This window comes from Chiroxiphia lanceolata, chromosome 7 (genome assembly GCF_009829145.1).
Source record: "Chiroxiphia lanceolata isolate bChiLan1 chromosome 7, bChiLan1.pri, whole genome shotgun sequence".
Classification (NCBI taxonomy): Eukaryota; Metazoa; Chordata; class Aves; order Passeriformes; family Pipridae; genus Chiroxiphia; species Chiroxiphia lanceolata.
Window position 1 is genome coordinate 285,246 of NC_045643.1, and position 18,615 is coordinate 303,860.

At 44.6% G+C, this 18,615-nt stretch overlaps 1 protein-coding gene across 2 annotated transcripts in view; it reads left to right on the plus strand.

Annotated features, from left to right (window-relative positions):
• Positions 1-18,115, plus strand: part of IQCA1 (IQ motif containing with AAA domain 1) — a 106,102-nt gene extending 87,987 nt beyond the window's left edge. For both annotated transcript variants that reach the window (XM_032693387.1, XM_032693389.1), the window contains 4 exons: positions 6,829-6,915; positions 10,153-10,330; positions 13,452-13,690; positions 17,549-18,115. In XM_032693387.1, the coding sequence (XP_032549278.1) occupies positions 6,829-6,915; positions 10,153-10,330; positions 13,452-13,690; positions 17,549-17,650 (606 nt within the window). In that variant the 3' untranslated portion in view covers positions 17,651-18,115. The remainder of the gene's footprint in view (positions 1-6,828; positions 6,916-10,152; positions 10,331-13,451; positions 13,691-17,548) is intronic.
• Positions 18,116-18,615: the final 500 nt, after the last annotated feature.

Sequence of the window (18,615 nt, forward strand, 5' to 3'; positions counted from 1 at the left end):
ATGTTCAATACTGGGCTACCCTGTTACAAGACAGGCACTGACAAGGAGGTCCAGGGAGATGGGGCTGGAGCAATGGGACAAGCTGGACAAATCCAGTTGTGGGAGTCTGCTGTTTTCAGGGGCCTCATGGGACAATACAGAGAACAGAGCCAGACTTTTCCCAGAGGTGCACAACAACAGGACAAGAGGTAACAGACTAGTTGCAACAAGGAAAATTGTTTATATATTGAGGGAAAAGGTTTAGGAGGAATACATTCCTGATTTACAGGAATTTACAAACACAAGGACAACACAAATTGAAAACAAATTGCTTGAGGGGGAGGAACTGAACAGTGGTACTTGCCCCCCAGAAAGTTTGTTTTCTACCACAGTACAAAAAGTCTGCAGTAAACATATTTGGATTGTTGTGAGACTATACTATACAGTGTCACCTGTGGCAGACAGGCCATGGGAGCAGTTGGGACTTTGCAGCAGACAAGTATTTAATATTCCCAGCTCTCAGTGCTCCTCGTTAGAGTGCCCTGCGTGCACATGATCACTGAAAATTCACCATCATCACACACTTCTGGTCAGGTTTTTGGGAAACAGCAACTGTGACTTGTTGTCAAGCAACTTTCTACTCCAGCTTCCCAGAACTGCCTTTATAGGGAGTTAGCCAAGCAGAACTCAGCCCTTCCACTTAAAGCTGTAAGTGACTGACAGGAAACGTGACAGTTCTTTCTCTGTTATCTTACGACCCACGTAACCACCGTTAAACACCAGGGTTTAGCAAATGAGGATTAATGGTGCTCTGTGATAAAGGTGAAGTCACCTTGCACTTTTGATTACCTGTCACATCTGCAAACAACAGAGTTTCTGTAATGAAAGGAAACTCTGGAGAGCACAAAATGACCATTAGGAAGTTTCCCTTCCATAACTGAGTGTTGGCTGCTGGCCATCGTTTCGTGTGAGACACCCTAAACAAGTGAATAGCACCGGGGAAAAAATGAAACTTTAATTTGTTTCAGATGCAAGAGCCAAATTCTTTTTGTCCCCCCTCCCTTATTTTGGGGAGGAGACTTGAAAGAGACACACCAGCCCTGACCCAGGGGAGGATTGCGTGCTCCTCAAGGCAGGCATTTCAGTGTGGTACGGAGGAAATGACTTCTCATAACAGACCAGGAAAACACCAACATTTCAATCTCCCTATTCAAAGGAAATGTAAGGGAGATTGATATTGAATAGGAAAACCATTGAAAGAGGCTGCAAACTCCAAGCCTGAGCACTTGTGTTCTCCATAAAGACACGGCAACGCCTGCCAGGTCAGCTCTGCTCCGGAGTGAAAGGAGAGGATCTGTCTCTAACACAGAAGTGCTTCCCAACAGTCCCCAAAACAAAACTCATCCTTCAAGCGTGAGCCAAACGTGCTGGAATATTTCAATTAAGCCCCATTTCCCAGCCTGAACTGAGAGGAGCTCTCTGCCAGCTGGTACCAAGCAATGGCTCAGCTCTCCCGTGTTCCCATAAAACACCACTGAGGAGCAATGGTTCATATAAAAGATGCAAAGAAGGGTAGTGAAGGATGCATAGAAACAAAAACAAACCCAGAAAGGATCGAGGAGAGAGGGTAGAATGCATGACTCCATGACATAAAAGTGTAAAAATGCAGGTAGTTCATGAGCCTTAACTGCAAGGCAATAAAAATGACAAGCACTGCAATAAGGCAGCCATGGGGTTAATCACTAACAGAGGGAGAAAACCCCTCTCAGGGGCTTCATCCCCCTGCACCAGGGCCACAGCAGCACACAGAGCACATTGTACCCAAAGCACACATGGGAAAGTGTTATTAGTGCAACACTGACCAGGCTAAAAGGTTGGGGAAGAGGTGGCCAGGAGGAAATACCAGCAGGGCAGCCCTGGATGTGTTTCAGCAGCTCAGGGTGTGCTGTGCAGCTGCCCCAGGGAGCCAGGGCTTTTACAGAGCAGCAAACTGCACAAGTATCCAACACCATCAGTGCTGGGGGACTCTTATCAGGCTGTTTGGTTATGCTGTTTAGCAAGTCAGAGGTGACTATTCAAGTGTTATACCAAAAAAGGAACACGATGGAATTTATTTAAGATTAAATGATACAATCCCAGTGTTTAGAAGCAACATAATTTAAGTCTGCCATGACTTTTTTTCCCCACTGCATCAGGTTCATTTGTTCACAACCAGTGCTGTGTTGCCCCTTCAGACAGGTCATTTTTCTGGCAGTCTGAAGAACCAGGCACACTTTACCCTGGTAGTGACACAAGTCTGTGTGTTTAGCATTCCCATACCACACAGGACTTCCATTACAGCTGAAATTTGGGAACAGCACAGTCAGTCTTTCTTTTCAGGCATCCAGAACAATTCTTTTCACCTGGTGCAGCTCAGCCTGCTGGAATCCTTAGACCCTTGCAGGGTTAAATGTCACCAGTGCTCAAACTTCCAGTGTTATTTCTGTGAGAAAGCAGCTTTACACTTAAAAATTAAAGTCATCCTGTTGGAAGACAGTATCCACAGTCATTATCTGCCTAACAAACCTGAATACAGTGGCATCATCACTGCAGCACTGGAATATTTACCTGGTGAGGCTCCCACTGACAAGGTCTAATCACAGGTTTCAGCATTTTGCTGCTCAGAAGCACTTCTGGGTGTATAAACTACAGGACACTGAGCAGTTTTCAGCTGTAACTTGAGCTTCCAGAAATTCTTGGGCTTTTTTTAAAAATCCCATCAAATCCTTCATGTTTGGAGGAGCCTTGTGCACATGTGCTGGGCAAGAATCAGATTTCTGCATTTTCAAGTGTAACAATTAAACTGTTAAACTCTGGCTCTCGAGTTTGAAAAGTTTAACCCAAGGCTTTCAAGAGTGCTGTTTGATCTTTGATGACTGTTGACAGGCAGTGGGACGAGAGGGTGGGGTTTTTAATCCATAATGGTTTTCCTGAAGAGCAAATCTCAGTGTGGTATTAGAAGGGTTAAGGAGCCATCTGCTGGCAGCTCCAACAAATTGTGGAACTGCAGCAAAGCCAATAAAATTTCAATTACAAATTAATTATGTACAGTGCATTTAATTATCCATGGATTCAAACTGTCCATGGATAATTCAAATGAAGCACTTTCACAGGGGGATACACAGCCTGCTATGTATCTGCCAACAATTTAAATGAGATGCCAGTGGATTCTGGGTGTCTGATCCGTCTTTAAAATAGGAAACAGTCAGGCCCAAACACAGTGTGTTGATTTGGTCATATTAATGTTTATCAACACAGAAAAATCATAGAATCACAGACTGGTTTGGGTTGGGAGGGTCCTTGGAAGCTCATCTCGTGCCACCCCCTGCCATGGGCAGGGACACCTTCCTCTAACCCAGGTTGCTCCAAGCCCCATCCAACCTGGCCTTGGGCACTTCCAGGGATGGGGCAGCCACAGCTTCTCTGGGCAACAAATATATACAGACCACTTTATACATTTAGATCTTTGCCTCAAAACAGAAAACACAGGAAATTCTCTAAGAGCTGAGATTGAGGATATATTTCCACTTAAGGGGAGAATAAAGGGGACAAAAAAGATGACAGGTATGACAATAGCAAGTATTCTTCCTTAAAAGTCAAAATGAGAGTCTAGTCTGATGTAAAACTTCAGGCTGCATTTGAGAGGGCTGCTAACCACAGAAACCATCCCAGAGCCCAACAAGGAATATCTGCACCTCCCTGCCTGTGGTGGCCCCACCGAAAGCACATGGCTCCCTTTGAAGTGCACAAGCAGAGTTCAACCCCTGCCAACAGCTTTTATGGACTTTATAACCTTCCAGCCCATCACATCCCACTGCAGCATCACACACAGGCACTGACCAGGCTCCCCAGGGCAGTGTCACAGCCCCAAGGCTGCCAGAGCTCCAGGAGCATTTGGACAACATCCTTAGGGATTGTTGGGCTGTCCTGGGCAGGGCCAGGAGCGGGACTCCATGATCCCTGGGGGTTCCCTTCAGCTCACAGTATTCTATGGTTCCATGAGAACAGCTATGTGGCTCCCCAGGTGTGATCCAGCTGCATCACCCGCACCAAGCAGAGACACCAGAAGGGGACTGTTCTCTCTCAGAAGCAAAGGCACAGGAAAGGGAACCCTTGTCAGCAGACAGGCACTAGCAGGGTCAAATCCACAAAGTGTGGAGAAAGCACCCAAATAATGGGGGTGGTAGTGAGTGCACACAGTGTGTGTGATCTTGAGCAGGCACCAGTCACCCAGCTCAAACCTCGCCAGGAGGAAAGGCTGGATTCAAGGAGAATAGTCTCCCACTGCCTCATCTCCCTCCCTCCTGTCATCCTCTCCAAGCAGGCACAGAGCAAGAGCGAAAAATGATTATCTTATATTTCAGGAGGTAAAAGCCACCATCAGGAACATCAGAAAGCCCCAGCTGATAATCCATCCATTAGCAGCTGCCAGCACAGGGCTCTGAGTCAGAGCTCCCACACATCACAGTCTGTGCACAAAATGCAAATGCACTTCTTTAAGAAATTGTGGGTTTCTTTCCACAACTTAAACTACACACGTATTTTTTCTTTCCGAGTTCCACCAAAATATCACTTAGCCCATCTCTGCCATATGATCTGCCACCACATTATGTTTCTTTCCTCATCTGTCTCCAAGCCTGTTTACAGACATCCAGAGCAAACAGAATTCACCCGCAAGTGCAAGTCACTAGGACTGGCTCATATTTTCCACAGGTGTCCCAGCCAGAAAATCCAAGTCCAAAGCTGCTGCACAGCTCAGTTCAAGTCCCCAGACTCTGCAGGTGTAGAGGAATGTGTGGAGACTTGGGAATGTGCTAAACATACCCCTGGAAATAGCTAAATAGGAGATAGATGGAACAGCACCTGGCCTTAAAATGGCGGGTATTACTGCTGTACAGTTTTAATCTGCCATTTATTTCCAGTTTGTGTGCTCAGTACACTCCCAGAAGAAGTTACCCTTCAAGCTGTACATGCAGAAAAACATTCACAGAATTGCCTAGTCCACACAGAAACCAGTTTCTGCGGTATTTTCGTATTATCTTTTATGATACCTTGGTTTTACTTTTTAAATGCTCATTACTAGCAGTAAATATTTGCATTCCTGCTTTCCAACATCGGAAGAAGCTCAGTTTTTCTCAATGCACAGGAAAGACAGAGGCTGGTTGGAGAGAGTCCAGAGGAGGCCACCAAGTTGATGAGAGGAGTGGAGCACCTGCTATGAGGAAAGGCTGGAAGAATTGTGACTGTTCAGCCTGGAGAAGAGAAGGCTCTGGGGTCACCTAATTGTGGCCTTCCAGGACCTGAAGGAGCTACAAGAAAGATGGGGAGAGACTATTTCCAAAGACCTGGAGTGACAGGACACAGGGAATGGCTTCCCACTGCCAGAGGGCAGGGTTAGATGGGATACTGAGAAAGAATTCTTCCCTGGGAGGGTGGGGAGGCCCTGGCACAGGTTGCCCAGAGAAGCTGTGGCTGCCCCATCCCTGGAAGTGTCCAAGGCCAGGTTGGGCGGGGCTTGGAGCAACCTGGGCTAGTGGAAGGTGTCCCTGCCCATGGCAGGGGGTGGGATGAGCTTTAAAGTCCATCCCAACCCAAACTGTTCTCTGATTCTATAATTCAACTGTTGTGAACTTGGAGGTATCACTTGACATACTCTGGGACTGACAAGTGACCATAAATAAAGCGTCACTTGCTGAAGGTGGCATTATTTCCACTTCACCCCATCACCAGCACAGCAAACAAGTTTAACAGCCTCGTCTGCCATTCTTTTCCCCGTCTTAAATCCATTTTTACTGTGCAGACACACACGTTTGGTGCTTTTGAAACACATCCATAAAAACGAACCGCAGTGCTGTGAAAAACCACGTTCACAACTTAATCCTTCCTGCGCTGTCAATCAGACAGGAGCTCTGATGTACACAGCCTATCGATTTTGTCAGCTCCCTTCCTGGAAGCAGCAGTTTCAACTAGAGGGAATAAAGCAAAAAAAGGCAGGACAGAAGAATGGTCTTGCTCTCTCTCTCTCTCTCGTTACCCGTTGACTCCTCGAGCCATCACTTTTGTTGCTGAGCAAACTAACGCGGCTCCGAGAGCCGCTGGGAAGTGATTAAAATTTGGCAGCAGAATGTCTAAACCACGGGCGTTTCTATAGCAATGGGGAGGAGTGCAGGATGTGGAAAAGCCTGTAGCATTGCTGCCATCCTGCTGTGAACCAGGGGTATAGTGCCTCCAACTTTGGAGCCAGAGAACCCACGGGCAGACACCCCCCTCCAAATGTAACAGCTCCTGGGTTAAATCCTGGGCTAACTGCAAGTTAAATGCTGGGTTTTAAACCAGACCACTGCATACCAGCCTGTTTTGTTTGAAGATTAGTACCCTCACCTCTCATGCTACAGCAGTGTCTTGCCTGGCTCTCCATCCTTATCACCCTTGGAAAACCAGGGTGGGATCCCACAGTCAGCCTAAAGCTGCTGGCAGACCATCATTTGCCACTGAACTCCAAGTCCAGGCTTCCCTTTGCAGAACTGCAACTGAATTGGGGTTGAGAAATGAAAGATAAGCATGGCAGACAAAATTATCCATTTGGGGGTGGGTTCTTAATGTTAATTCCCAGCTAGGAAGGGTTTGGTTTGCCAAGGCTACTGAGCAGAGCCAGTTCTATCCATGAGTGCTGAACACTCCTGGAAAAAAATAAACCAGGCTAATTGAACTGCTGAAATACGGATTCAAAAGCATCACGATGGGCTCCCAGGTACGAAATTGTAGCCATTTTAATCAGCTTCCTGCCTTCTCTCCCCCATTTTCTCTCAGGTTGGAAAGGAATTGCAGCCTTCAGTCGTGTGGATTGGAGACACAGAGAAAATGTTTTCTAAAGCGGCACCGAAGGGAGAGGAAGAGGTGAGTGGCTCCTTTATTTCAGTGCAGATAATTTCTCCCATTGCATTACATCCCACACAAAGGGACAAGTGAATTTCTTAGCTTAGCACATACCACTATGACCAGACCTGCCAAAGCTTGCTTGATAATACCTTGTCTCACTAACACTTTTTTTCCTCTTTTTAGAGAGTCTTGTGACTTCTTAAGAACCCCCAAGAGGTCACATTTCTCTCCTCCACATATTCTTGCTTTATTTAAAAATAGTCCAGTCACTGCTCATCAGTGCACTGAAAAGTAAAAGAGAATAATGGAGAATTTCAAAAAACGAGGCAAGAAGCTAAAAGTTAAGATGAGCTTAAATTGTTCAGCTCTATTAATTTTAGAAATTGGATGGAGCCAAAGTGAACAATAAAGTAACAAGGATAAATTTCCACTACAAAAACAAAGAGCCTATATTAAATAGTTACATTTACAGATTATTTTCTTTGGGCTCCCTGGAGTCCTAATGCCATTGCCTCCATTCCTCCCTCTCTGGTGCATCTTCCCCACTAGAAGGGAAATGAAAGCACCACACGATAGTCACAGCAGCAAACCCACCACAGCAGGGAGTGAGTCACCCAAAATCCTGATTGCATTCCTGTTGCCTGCAAAATATTTTGCTTTTAGAGCTCTATGAAAAATTGAACCTTTTTTCTGTACGTTTAGGCTGTGGGGTGGTCACAAGGCTGTATTTTGGAAGGACAACAGTGTCACCTTGGATGAGGCTGTTCCTCCTGCAAGGGCTGTGTCAGGGGATGGGTGTGCAGTGACTGATGTCCTTAGTGGTCCCCATAATGAGAAGGAGCCTTTCTCTTGGGCTCAAACCTTGACACCAAGTGCAGATGGGGATTAAGTTTAAGATTAGGGTCCAAAGATGGCCTAGGGTACTCATGATCCTTCTCAATGTGGAAAAAACTTCTTATCCTGCCCACCTCAGAGCCCAGGGTGTCACCTCTGGCCCTGTTGTCACATCCCAAGACCTACAAGTGTTCAACAAAAGGTCTCTTGCCTTGGTGGGAGTAGATGGCTCCAGGCTTGGAACCACTCATATCCAAACACCCACAGCACAACCAATATTTGGAGGAGAGAGCATGAAACTGGAGGGAGAGGCAGAGGTTAACTGGCAGTCTGGGGATGACATCCTTAGGAGCACTAGGAATTAGGAGAGTTGTAGAATGGTTTGGGGTGAAGGGACCTTAAAGCTCATCCAGCTCCACTCCCTGCCATGGGCAGGGACACCTTCCACTATCAGGGACACCTTCCACTATCCCAGGCTGCTCTAAGCCCTGTCCAAGATGAACTAAGCTCAGCCCTCAGAGGCCAGAGCTGCTCCTCCCAGTGTGACACATCTGCCACCGTGACTGAGAACCTGGTACAAAGCCTTCAATTCATCTAAAACTCAGTGGAAAAGAAGCCCATCTCCAGTTCTCCCCAAAGGATGCAAACCAGATGGAACATCAAACACATTATGGTAAACCCAGCTGCAGTTCAGCCACCCCTACATAAACAGGGGGGTCACCTTCACAATTCACCCCACTTTCCTACATGTAAAACTTTAAAATCAAGATTTCTATGAGCTGATCAACATGTGTTGTAACAAACTCCAGATCAGAAGGGATCCATAAATATAATTTGTCACCCAGGAAAGAAAAAGTTACAATTGCTGAGGATAAATTAGGACTTATTTTCACACCTTAGAGTGGAATAGGAGTCAGACAATAGCTTTAGAAATTCTCTGCATCTCCCATTAGAGCCAGGATTTATTCCAGAAGAAAACATACTGCAAGCTCAGAAAACACCAGGTCTCACTTGAAGCAACTATTATCTTCTATAAGTCATTGCAGTGAAATGGGATTCCTCTACCCCCCCCCCAAACCTAAAATAATTTGATGATTCCAACTTTTCTATTCATACTGATTCCTTGGAGAACCTTTGTGTTTCCTTCCAATACACAGGAACATAAGGAAAGCTTGAACTTATAAGTAGCAACAGGTACTTATAAATACAGAGAATATAAATCACAGAGAGTAATTTGAGCGGTAATAAAACATGTTAAAAACGAAGCAAATCCACATTTCAGTCACTGATATGACCAGATCTCCCTGACAGAGCAAAGGTGGCAATGCTGGCTAAAACTTCTAAGGTAGAATGTAGCAGCAACTCTACCCAAAAACTTGTGGGGTTTTTTTGTTGATGTCCCTATTTTCCATCCTCTGTAGCTTTCTCTCCGAAGAGCAGAGCTTTTTCTCCTTTACTGCAGCTGTCTGTCAGTGCAGATAAACAGAAAAATTGCAAAGAAAAATTCTACCTGCAATGTAAATTATTGCCTCTCATCTGAGAGGGTTTGCAGGACACAGTGGCTTCCTTATGAATGATAAGGAAGACTGATCTGACACGGAACTTCTAGTTTTTCAGGGAACTGCCTCCTATATTGGCAAATATATTTTAAAATAAATAAATAAATAAATCATAAGGTGATCTAGAGAGTAAAGTTCTCAAGTGAGTGTTGGTGACTTGGATGTTAAGCCTCATTTTTTAAAAGAGGCTTCCAAGTCCTTGGGCTTCTCAGCTGCATGATCCTCACCCAGTTATTCACTTACAGCTTTCTTTGATTAGGCTTCTCCAACCAATATTCACTTGAACATTATCAAATATAACTATCCAAGTTTTGCTCAGTACTCCTCTGTTCTGTAACTAGTAGTTAAATACACGTTATAAAGTCAAGTAGTTATTTATTGCAAAGAACTTGTGTTCTCAGAGCCCCAGTGAGTTAAAAAACACTGCAAAAATGGGAGAGTTTATTTTCCCCATTTAAACCATGGGTAGGAGTCAGGAAACCGTAACCTCCAGGAGCTGGGAGGATTACAGACTAAGTTACAATTCTTCTACCTGTTAAGGTTCATCAGGTGTGCAGGTCCCTGCAATATTTCTCCTTGAACTGGAGATGAGGATTTCTTTCTTTAAATGAGTTGTTTCCTTCCTGCCTTTCAATTGCACGACCACCCACGAGTGGATCAGAAGTCACGGGTTCACCTGGCTTGGAGAAGGCAGGATTACCCTGCTTGGGTTCATATCTGCTCTGCTTGTACCAGATGCAGCTGGACTGCTACAGAAACCCCAAATCCTGTTATGGGCAGCACGTGCAACTTCACCTGTAACTCCGAGCTGCCACAGCCAGTAACCCCTCTTTCCTCCTTTTTGTTCATTTACACGCTGCAGGCGGATTCCAAGCGGCTGGGCAAGATGCTGCCCCAGTTCCTGAAGGCTCTGAAACCAAAGGACAGAATGCTGCTGGTGGGAACCACTGCCCGGCCCTTCGAGGCCAATATTGGACCTTTCTGCAAAGTTTACCAAAAAATCATCCTGATTCCTGCACCTGACTACATGTCAAGATTTGGCAAGTATTTCAAGTCACCCTGGTGGTTACTGCTGCTGTTTAAAATCCATGCTTGCTTTGTCTGGTTATCCTCAGAACTGACCTTAAACTCAAGTCATACCCCTGGGGTGCATCTCAATTCCTGAAAATTTGGGTTTAAATCAATACAGGCTACCCCAAAGAGGAAATAATAAAAGTGGTAGTTGGGAGAAGAGTTTAAAACACTGTTCAGCAGTGATTAACATTTTTCCATGAGTTTAGAGTACATCAAGTTCAGCCTGAGCTGGTTTTCCCCTGTATGAAGGAGAAGATCCTTTTCTTACCTTTTTTTTTGTTTGTTTGGGTTTTTTTTGTTTTTGTTTACACCAGAGTTCTGAATTTCTGTTTCCCTACTCTAAACAACAGACTTCTGGGCCTCTCCGAAACAGACCCACGTCTAGAACACTAAATCTTGTCACTATCAAATTCCATTTTTTGTGCTTACAGATCACAAGAGAATTTGTAGAGGCATCCAAGATTTTGTATGTCTGGTCTATCAAATGTTTGCAGTGATAGACAGGCCCTCCCAAATTCTGACAAATTCACTAAGTGCCCCATTTACTGAGACTTAAAGCTTGTAGGAGAAACAGTGGCTTTTATTAGACCAATTTAAAGAGCAAGAAAAAGAACTTCTAGAAATGCAAATTGGTTTTCAGATTTTAATCACCTTCAAGTCTGCAATAGCTCAGTATTGACTAGGAAGAAATGCTCCAAATTAAGCTTAATAATGTGAATCAATTACTACTTGAAAAATGGTAGTTTGTCCACATCCTTCACAAGTGACTGGTGGAAGGGCTTTTGTTCCCAGAAATATAGGGTTTTTTTCCTGTGGTTTAGTCACTGGTATCATGTGGTTTAATGCACTTTTCTGTGTAATAAGGAGCCTGGATGAGGTAACTTATGAGCAGAAGGGCTGTTTAAGTTTAGTCTGAAATATGGATGAAAGCTTTTGGGCTATTCAGAATGACAACTAAACTTCAGGTTAGGACTCTTAATGATGCACTTCTAATATAAGTATCCCACATCTAGGAAAACACTCCCTTCATGCCACTGCTCTGACAGATCCTGTCCCAGGGGGAAAACAGAGTAAAGGAAAACACATTTGATTCAGGGACATTGTTACACAATTGTACCTTGATTACAACATTGTTCTGTCCTCACAGTCACCTTGTTGCAAAAATCCTACAAATGCCTTGTGCAGTCCAGTTCCATCCTGTATGTCACAGGGACAGCCAAGGTACTGAGGTGATGCACGTTTGGGCAAGCTCAAGGCAGGGTTTGGCTGCCCAGCACACTGTAAATCTCTCCCCGGCTCACTGATTTTCCTAGTGTGGATGGGAAATGGTCTCCGAGCAAGAGAACATGTGTTTCATGTTGGGTTACAGCTCTGATAAATTGCTGACAGATAAGGGACATGAATAAAACCTAGAGAAGGAGGTGATAGCAGCTGAATTTAGCTGTGTTCACTTCTGGGCACTGAACTGTCACATTCTGGGAGTGTCACCACTAATTTGGAGTCAGAAGAAGAGCCAGCTAAAGGGATTTAAACTGCACACCTAAGAATGCCCCAAAAAGTTAACTTGTGGCATTTTAAAGGAGATTAAATTTGTAGCTTTACTTCTGTGACCTTGTCCAAGTTAAGACAGTGCCTGGCTTGTTCTTTAGCTCCAGCCTTCCCTGAAGTTCAATGGAAATATGATCCTCACCTTACAATGCTGTCAATTTTCGGTGCCTGACACCCAATTTGAGAAGAGACTTGTTTTGACAGAAAGATAATGACATAACAAATACTCGTAGCCACAGTGCACAGCTACTTGTCTGCTACAACCCTCCCTTTTGTTACAGCCACAATACTCCAATCTGTGCTCAGTGGAAACAGTAAACACGTAATGAAAATCATTAAACTGGAAGATTCACAATCCTATACTGATTTCTTGCTATTAATCACCCAGCAAGTCAGTGCCTTGTACTACACAGGATCATACCTGCACCAGGGGCTGCAGCACACAATATATGGCTGCATACGAGTAGTGCTTGGTGTTGTGTGCATCAATTCCTCTTTTATGAATTACTGATTCAGCCAATACTTATTGAGCACAAATGTAATTCAAGTGGAAGACCACAATTTGCTTGAGTGAAAAATGCAGTGCAGAGCTGTCAATAGTTATGGGCTCGAGCCCGTGGCATCGACGCTGCAGTCGAAGGGAGGATAAAGCAGGTTTGGTCCAACACAACTGCTCCAGCATCCAGCACCATTAACCTCCCACCCAGCATTTTCATACTACACAAGAGTATTCAAGCACTCAATATTCTTAATTATTAATAATTCTTGTAATTCCTAATGATTCTTTTTTCCCCCAAATGTTCTCATATAACGCTTTAAAGGAAAGCCTGGGGAGATGGCAGAGTTTTACTAAGTTTCTCTCAAACAGACCCTTACTTTACATAAAATAAACCAAAAGATGGTTGTATTCCTATTTTTCTAGAAGCAAAATCTCAACCACTTCACAGCCATTAAGGAAATCTTCATGTCACAGAGGTTCACAGCTAAAAGACACTTAAAAGGTTCACCTTTCAAGTAACAAGCAAAATGCCAACCACAGAAATTTACACCTGGCCCTTGCAACAGGAGCCTACAGAAGTGGGAGCCTTTGGCTTCCAAAGGACACATGGAATCCCCATAGTATCCTTCAGCAAGAGCAACCTGTGATCAGGGTCAGGGAAATAAAAACAGGCTGTTAATAAAGGTAATTCGTTCTGCACATCCAAATGGGAACACTAAGTTCTGTGTGCACACACAAGCATTTCTATCTTTAGATGCATATCCACTTCACTTTATGTGCCTTTAATGACTTTCTGAAAACTACTGACTGGTAGCCAACAAATGATCAGTAGTGGTTTAAGAACACATGTGCCTAAAAGCCTCTGTGCTATAAAACCAGAGATGGAATAAACAGCTAACAAGAAAAATTTGAATCTTGGCTTTCCTGACTGATGGCCCTTATTTTCCTGTTCCAGTTTCAAAAATCAAATCTTTATTACTCCTGCTTTCCTTAACTTTGTGTCTTTGACATTCTCTCCTTTCCCATGTCCTGATGAGCAGCTTTATGGAAGCACTTCATCCTGCAGAATGGTGGAGCCTTCTCCAGCCTGGAGAACCTGAGCTGCCTGGCCCAGGTGTCCGATGGCTTCACCCAGGGACAAATCCTGGACGTGGTACAGACTGTCCTGAGCGAGCTGAGGCTCCTGCAGATGTCCAGGAAGCCACTGAGGACTGTGGAGTTTGCAACTTCTCTAGCCAGACACATCCCAGTGTACAAAGAGGAGCAGGAAACATTTGAGGTGACTTTCAGAGCTCTGTTAATTGTCCTTTACTGTCTGTGTCGTGTCCTCATCCAGCCACAGCTGATGTGGAGACCTGCTCATTCTGCACATCGCTACTGGAATGATGATGGATGGCTCAAGGGCACCAAACACCCAACTCCCCCAATCTGGGATGTGCCCAAGCACTCATTGCTATGGCAGCACACCTGAGCACTGCTTTGGTGAACCTGCTGCTGGCACCCAGCTCAGTTGGGCAGAGGGGCCTTCCCGAGCACAGATAAATCACACAGGTGCCATCAGTACCATGCACTGCTCCTTCTCCTGCCAGAGCTGAGGTGCTCACAGTAAGCCTGGGTACATCACCTCAAGAAGGCAAAACTCCTGGACATGCAGTGTCTCCAGGGTGTTCCACACAGGGATCAAGATCCAAATCCTACTTTGAAACCGTTTCAAACAAGAATTTTCTTACAGGAGTTTTCATTTCAAGGTTTAAAAGAATTAGTTTCTGCCTCAAGCTCCATCCCTCTCTTCCTACCCTCAGGGTTATAAAACCTTGAAGGAAAAATCTAGTGCATTTGAGGGGTATTATATTCACTGGCACGGGCTGCTCAAAGAAGCTGTGGCTGACCCTGGATTCCTGGAAGTGTCCAAGGCCAGGTTGGACGGGGCTCAGAGCAACCTGGGCTGGTGGGAGGTGTCCCTGCCCATGGAAGGGGTTTGGAAATAGATGATCTTTAAAGTCCCTTCCAACCCAAACCGTTCTGTGGCTCTATGATTCTACACATACCTCAAATATAAATGGATCACCCTGCAAACAGCTCCTTTTTCCACGTGTAGCAGCAATGATTTCTCTTACTTTCCCCAGACCAGGATTATCTTTATGGAGTGGTGAGCTCTGCTTTCACTGTGTTGCTTTTGTTTTTCCCGTGGATGGGAACAGTTTATCAGGCTTAAGTACAGGTCTATAATTCATTTGCAATAGTGGCTTCAGTGTAGCTTAGGGGCAGCTGAGCTGGACTTGAACAAGCTGGTGGTGTGCAACACACAGCACTGACTCCCCAGAAAAATGGCACTATGCTTGACTGAGGCCCTTCAAGCCTCCTAAACACTAGTAAAAGCCTTGGCCTCTGAACAGAAAACCCTGCTGTGCACCAAGGAACTGCAGGCAGCCCACACCAAGGGCTTTAAATGGGATAGGACCCATACTGCAGTCAGGAGACCCCAAAAGAGACCCCAGTCCCGTATCCCCCATAACTTCTACCCAGATCCACTTATAAACCCTCCTTTTTTCCTGGCTGAAAGGTTTCCTTGTCCTGCTGCTCCTTGAATCCCCTCTGGGTTGGAATCCCCAGGGCACAACAAACAAGATGCATTTTCTAAAATCTTTGTCCCAGGCTTCTTCCACTGCTGACCTAATGACAGTGCACATTTCTCCCAGCCCTGCTGAATACTTTCCCATTTCCATTTAGAGCCATTTGGCTCACTCAACACAGGCAGCATTTGTGATATTTGGCAAACTACTCTTTTTTTTAGCCTCCCCCCTCATGCTTCCTATCTAAACCAATATCCTTCCTCAGGGAAAGGCTGATGGTTCAGTGTTGAGGAAAGGAAAAAAAAAACACCACTCTATCATTCCCAGCTCCAAATAGTAATCCATTTGTATCCTGAAACATGAGAGCAAGTATTTAGTGTGAGTTTAACTTGAAAATATTATCCCACTGCCTGTTTTGTACAGCACGAAGCGTACAGGCAGCACTTCATTCTGAACAGAGTTAAAATGATACTGTCCCCAGTGTCCCAGGGCAATCCTCTCCTTGCACTAATTACAGCCCTTCAGACAGTATTTCCTTTTCTCTGTTGGAATTTTGTTTCCCTTAAATGTCGTGTTACCTTGCCCCAGCACCTGCACGATGGCACAGGGGAAGAGGGTTGTCAAAATGGCCTCGTGCATTAATTAACTCCAATATCTCCATCTCTCCTCACACAAAAGCCCCTCTTCCCAAGCTTCTAATCACTGCCATTTCTGGACCTTTTCCCTTGCTTTGCTCTGTCCCTTATTGAAGTGGGGCAGCTAAAACACTGTATTCAAAGTGAAGATTAGCCCTGTGATGAATCTCTGATTCCTTTTCCCTGGAAGCATGAATCTCCCTGTTTGACATTTATATTCTGCCAGTGTTCCAAAATGAATATAAATAATGCAAAATTTGTGTTAATGTGATTTCTTCATTCCATTTACTCAAATTTCTGGCCCAATTATACATCCACATTTTTTGAAATTATAAATTAGTGCACCAGGGTGGTTGATACAAATCTTTACACAGAAATAATTGTAGTCCTGAAGAGGCAGAGCCAACTACCACACTAGTTCAGCCTGGCAGTGGCTGGAACAAAATCACAGAATGATTTGGGCTGGAAGGGACCTGAAAGCTCATCCAGTGCCACTCCCTGCCCTTGGCAGGGTCACCTTCCACTAGCCCAGGTTGCTCCAAGCCCCATCTGATCTGGCCTTGGACACTTCCAGGGACGTGGTGTTCACAACTTCTCTGGGCAATACTTATATTACTTAAAATACATAAGAAAAACCATTCCAGAGACTGTGGACATCTAGATGTGGACACCCAAGAAGTGGGATGATGGTTTTATCACTGGGGACAGGGTTTTTGGAGCAGGGGTACTCAGCTAATCCTGATAATTAGGGCAGAGGTGGCAGTGTTAGGGCTGCCCAGAAGCCAGCTGGACACTGGACTCCTGGCAGGCACCTGCTGACAGTATTTAATCTGCAGGATGCCCATCATTAGCCCTTTCTGGAATCCAGAGGAAGCCTTTGAGAAGCCTGGCACCAAGAAGGACTGTCTGAGGCCAGGAGAGGAACATAAGGGGGTTTTCATCCCTATACCCTCCCAGTACCTCCTCTCCCAACTGCTTCTCTTGCTGCAGCCTGTAACACACACTGGGCAAGTGGACAGGGCCAATCCCTACAGACTGCCTTACCAGGCTTGAGCTGGAGGCAGCATTTTGGATGGATCGTACAGAAAAGGCCACATTTACAGGATGCCACATTGGTAGGGAAGTTGAAGATGGCAAGGGCCCAAGTGAAGGGCAGAGGAGACACAGTTGTGACATTAAATAGTGGCCTGTGGTCAAGTAGGAACGCATTTTATCAATCATGTCAACACTTGGTGGCATTTTCATCTCTGGTGTAGGCAGGGCTTTGTTGAGAAAGGTTCCTGTACAGGGGAAGAGTAATTCCTACCCACTGCTAACTTTAAAGCATCACCTTCTCCTTCACTTCACATTATTTTCACGTGGCCTAGGGCTGCCTCACTGACATTACAGTCCAGGAGCTTGGCAAGTTTGCAGAGCAACTCTACCAAAACCATTTACAAGTCACAGGCCTGTGAACAGGCATCTGAAAGCAATAAACAGGTTTTTAATGTTCGGGGTTTGTTTTGCTTCTTAAGCTCCCTCACTGAAATCAAAACTGTCTGGATCGATTTGCAGAGCCACGAGAAGTGTGTGTGATCTGGCTGTTGCCAAGTTCAGAGCAAGGGGAGTTTTGACAAGAGCTGTATTCCCTGGAAATAGGGTTGATCGTGGAAGTTCTAACATTTCCGTAACTACAGCAACACAAATGGCCCAGCTAAGTATTGCTGTTAATGAGCCTTGGTTCCATCAGCTGCTGAACTTCTTGGAACAATAACGCTCTCAGGAGATCTGAGGATTTAATTTCAGCTTCTCTACAAGGCAGCTTGGATTTTAAGAGATTTGGGTTGTTTAAGGAATGCTCCATTATATCAGTAAAACATTTAAGTGGTCTTACTTTTTTTTTTTTTTAATAATTTTATTAAAACACTCACATGCTTTTTGATTCTCCAGGCTTGGTATGCAAAGACACCCCTGGGGAGAGCCTGGAGCACAGCACTGGCAGAAAGGGAAGCTGAAGATGGAAAAGCAAAGAAAGGAAAAGGGAAAAAGTAACTTCAAGATTTTTGCATCTGGCAACTCTAGTCACAGCTCTACTTCATGGGGAAGGGGAAGACATTAGGAAAACAGACACGGAAGAATAATGCACCTCAAGTTATAGGTATTCCAGGAAAGAAAATTCCTTTCTGAATGAATTTTAAAATGTTTAAAAAAATCCAAAGAGACATCAATGTGACATGTAGCTCTCAGAGGATAAAGAGTTAACGACCACTGGCTTCTCAAGTATTATTTATTCTAAGAGATTTTAGGGGGCAGGAGGGTTCATTACTCAGGACTGTAACATGCCATCAACTTTTAGGCTACACTCATTTATTTCAGCAAGTAACTCTCCTTAAAAATTGATGTCACATTAATGCCTTTCATTATTTTAATATCCTATATGCTTTATAAAACTAACTGCTTTCTGTATCTGTAGGTCTAACACATTACAGTTCCCAATAAAACTATTACAGCTATAAAGACTGCTTTTTAATTGGGATGGATTAGGAGACACTTAATGCAGTCTACCACAAGCTGAATATTTACACAGCTGCACGAGGACCAGCACTTTCACCTTTTGATGCCTTAGCCTGGACAAATTCATGTTTGTGGGTGTTACCAGAGAACATGAATAAGCAGAACAAAAGCCAAGTTCATTTGGGTGGATGTCCTGAGAACCTATTTTGCTATAGAAGACAATGCCTGGTTATCTTGTTTGCAATGTATTTGTTGCTTAATGTACCTTGTTTGCTCACAAATCAGCAATTTTGGAGGCAAACTATTTGTAAGCAGTGCTCAGGACATCCTACAGCTTTGGGAAACCCTACACGTCACTGATGGAGACAGCACCACCCTTATGGCAAGCACAGGATCACATTCACCAGGATTTTTATAAAAAAGAGTCACAAATCCCTGTTTTCACTCCTGATCACAACATTCCTGTGTGGACCTGACAACAAAGAACTGGCAATACCTGTTTA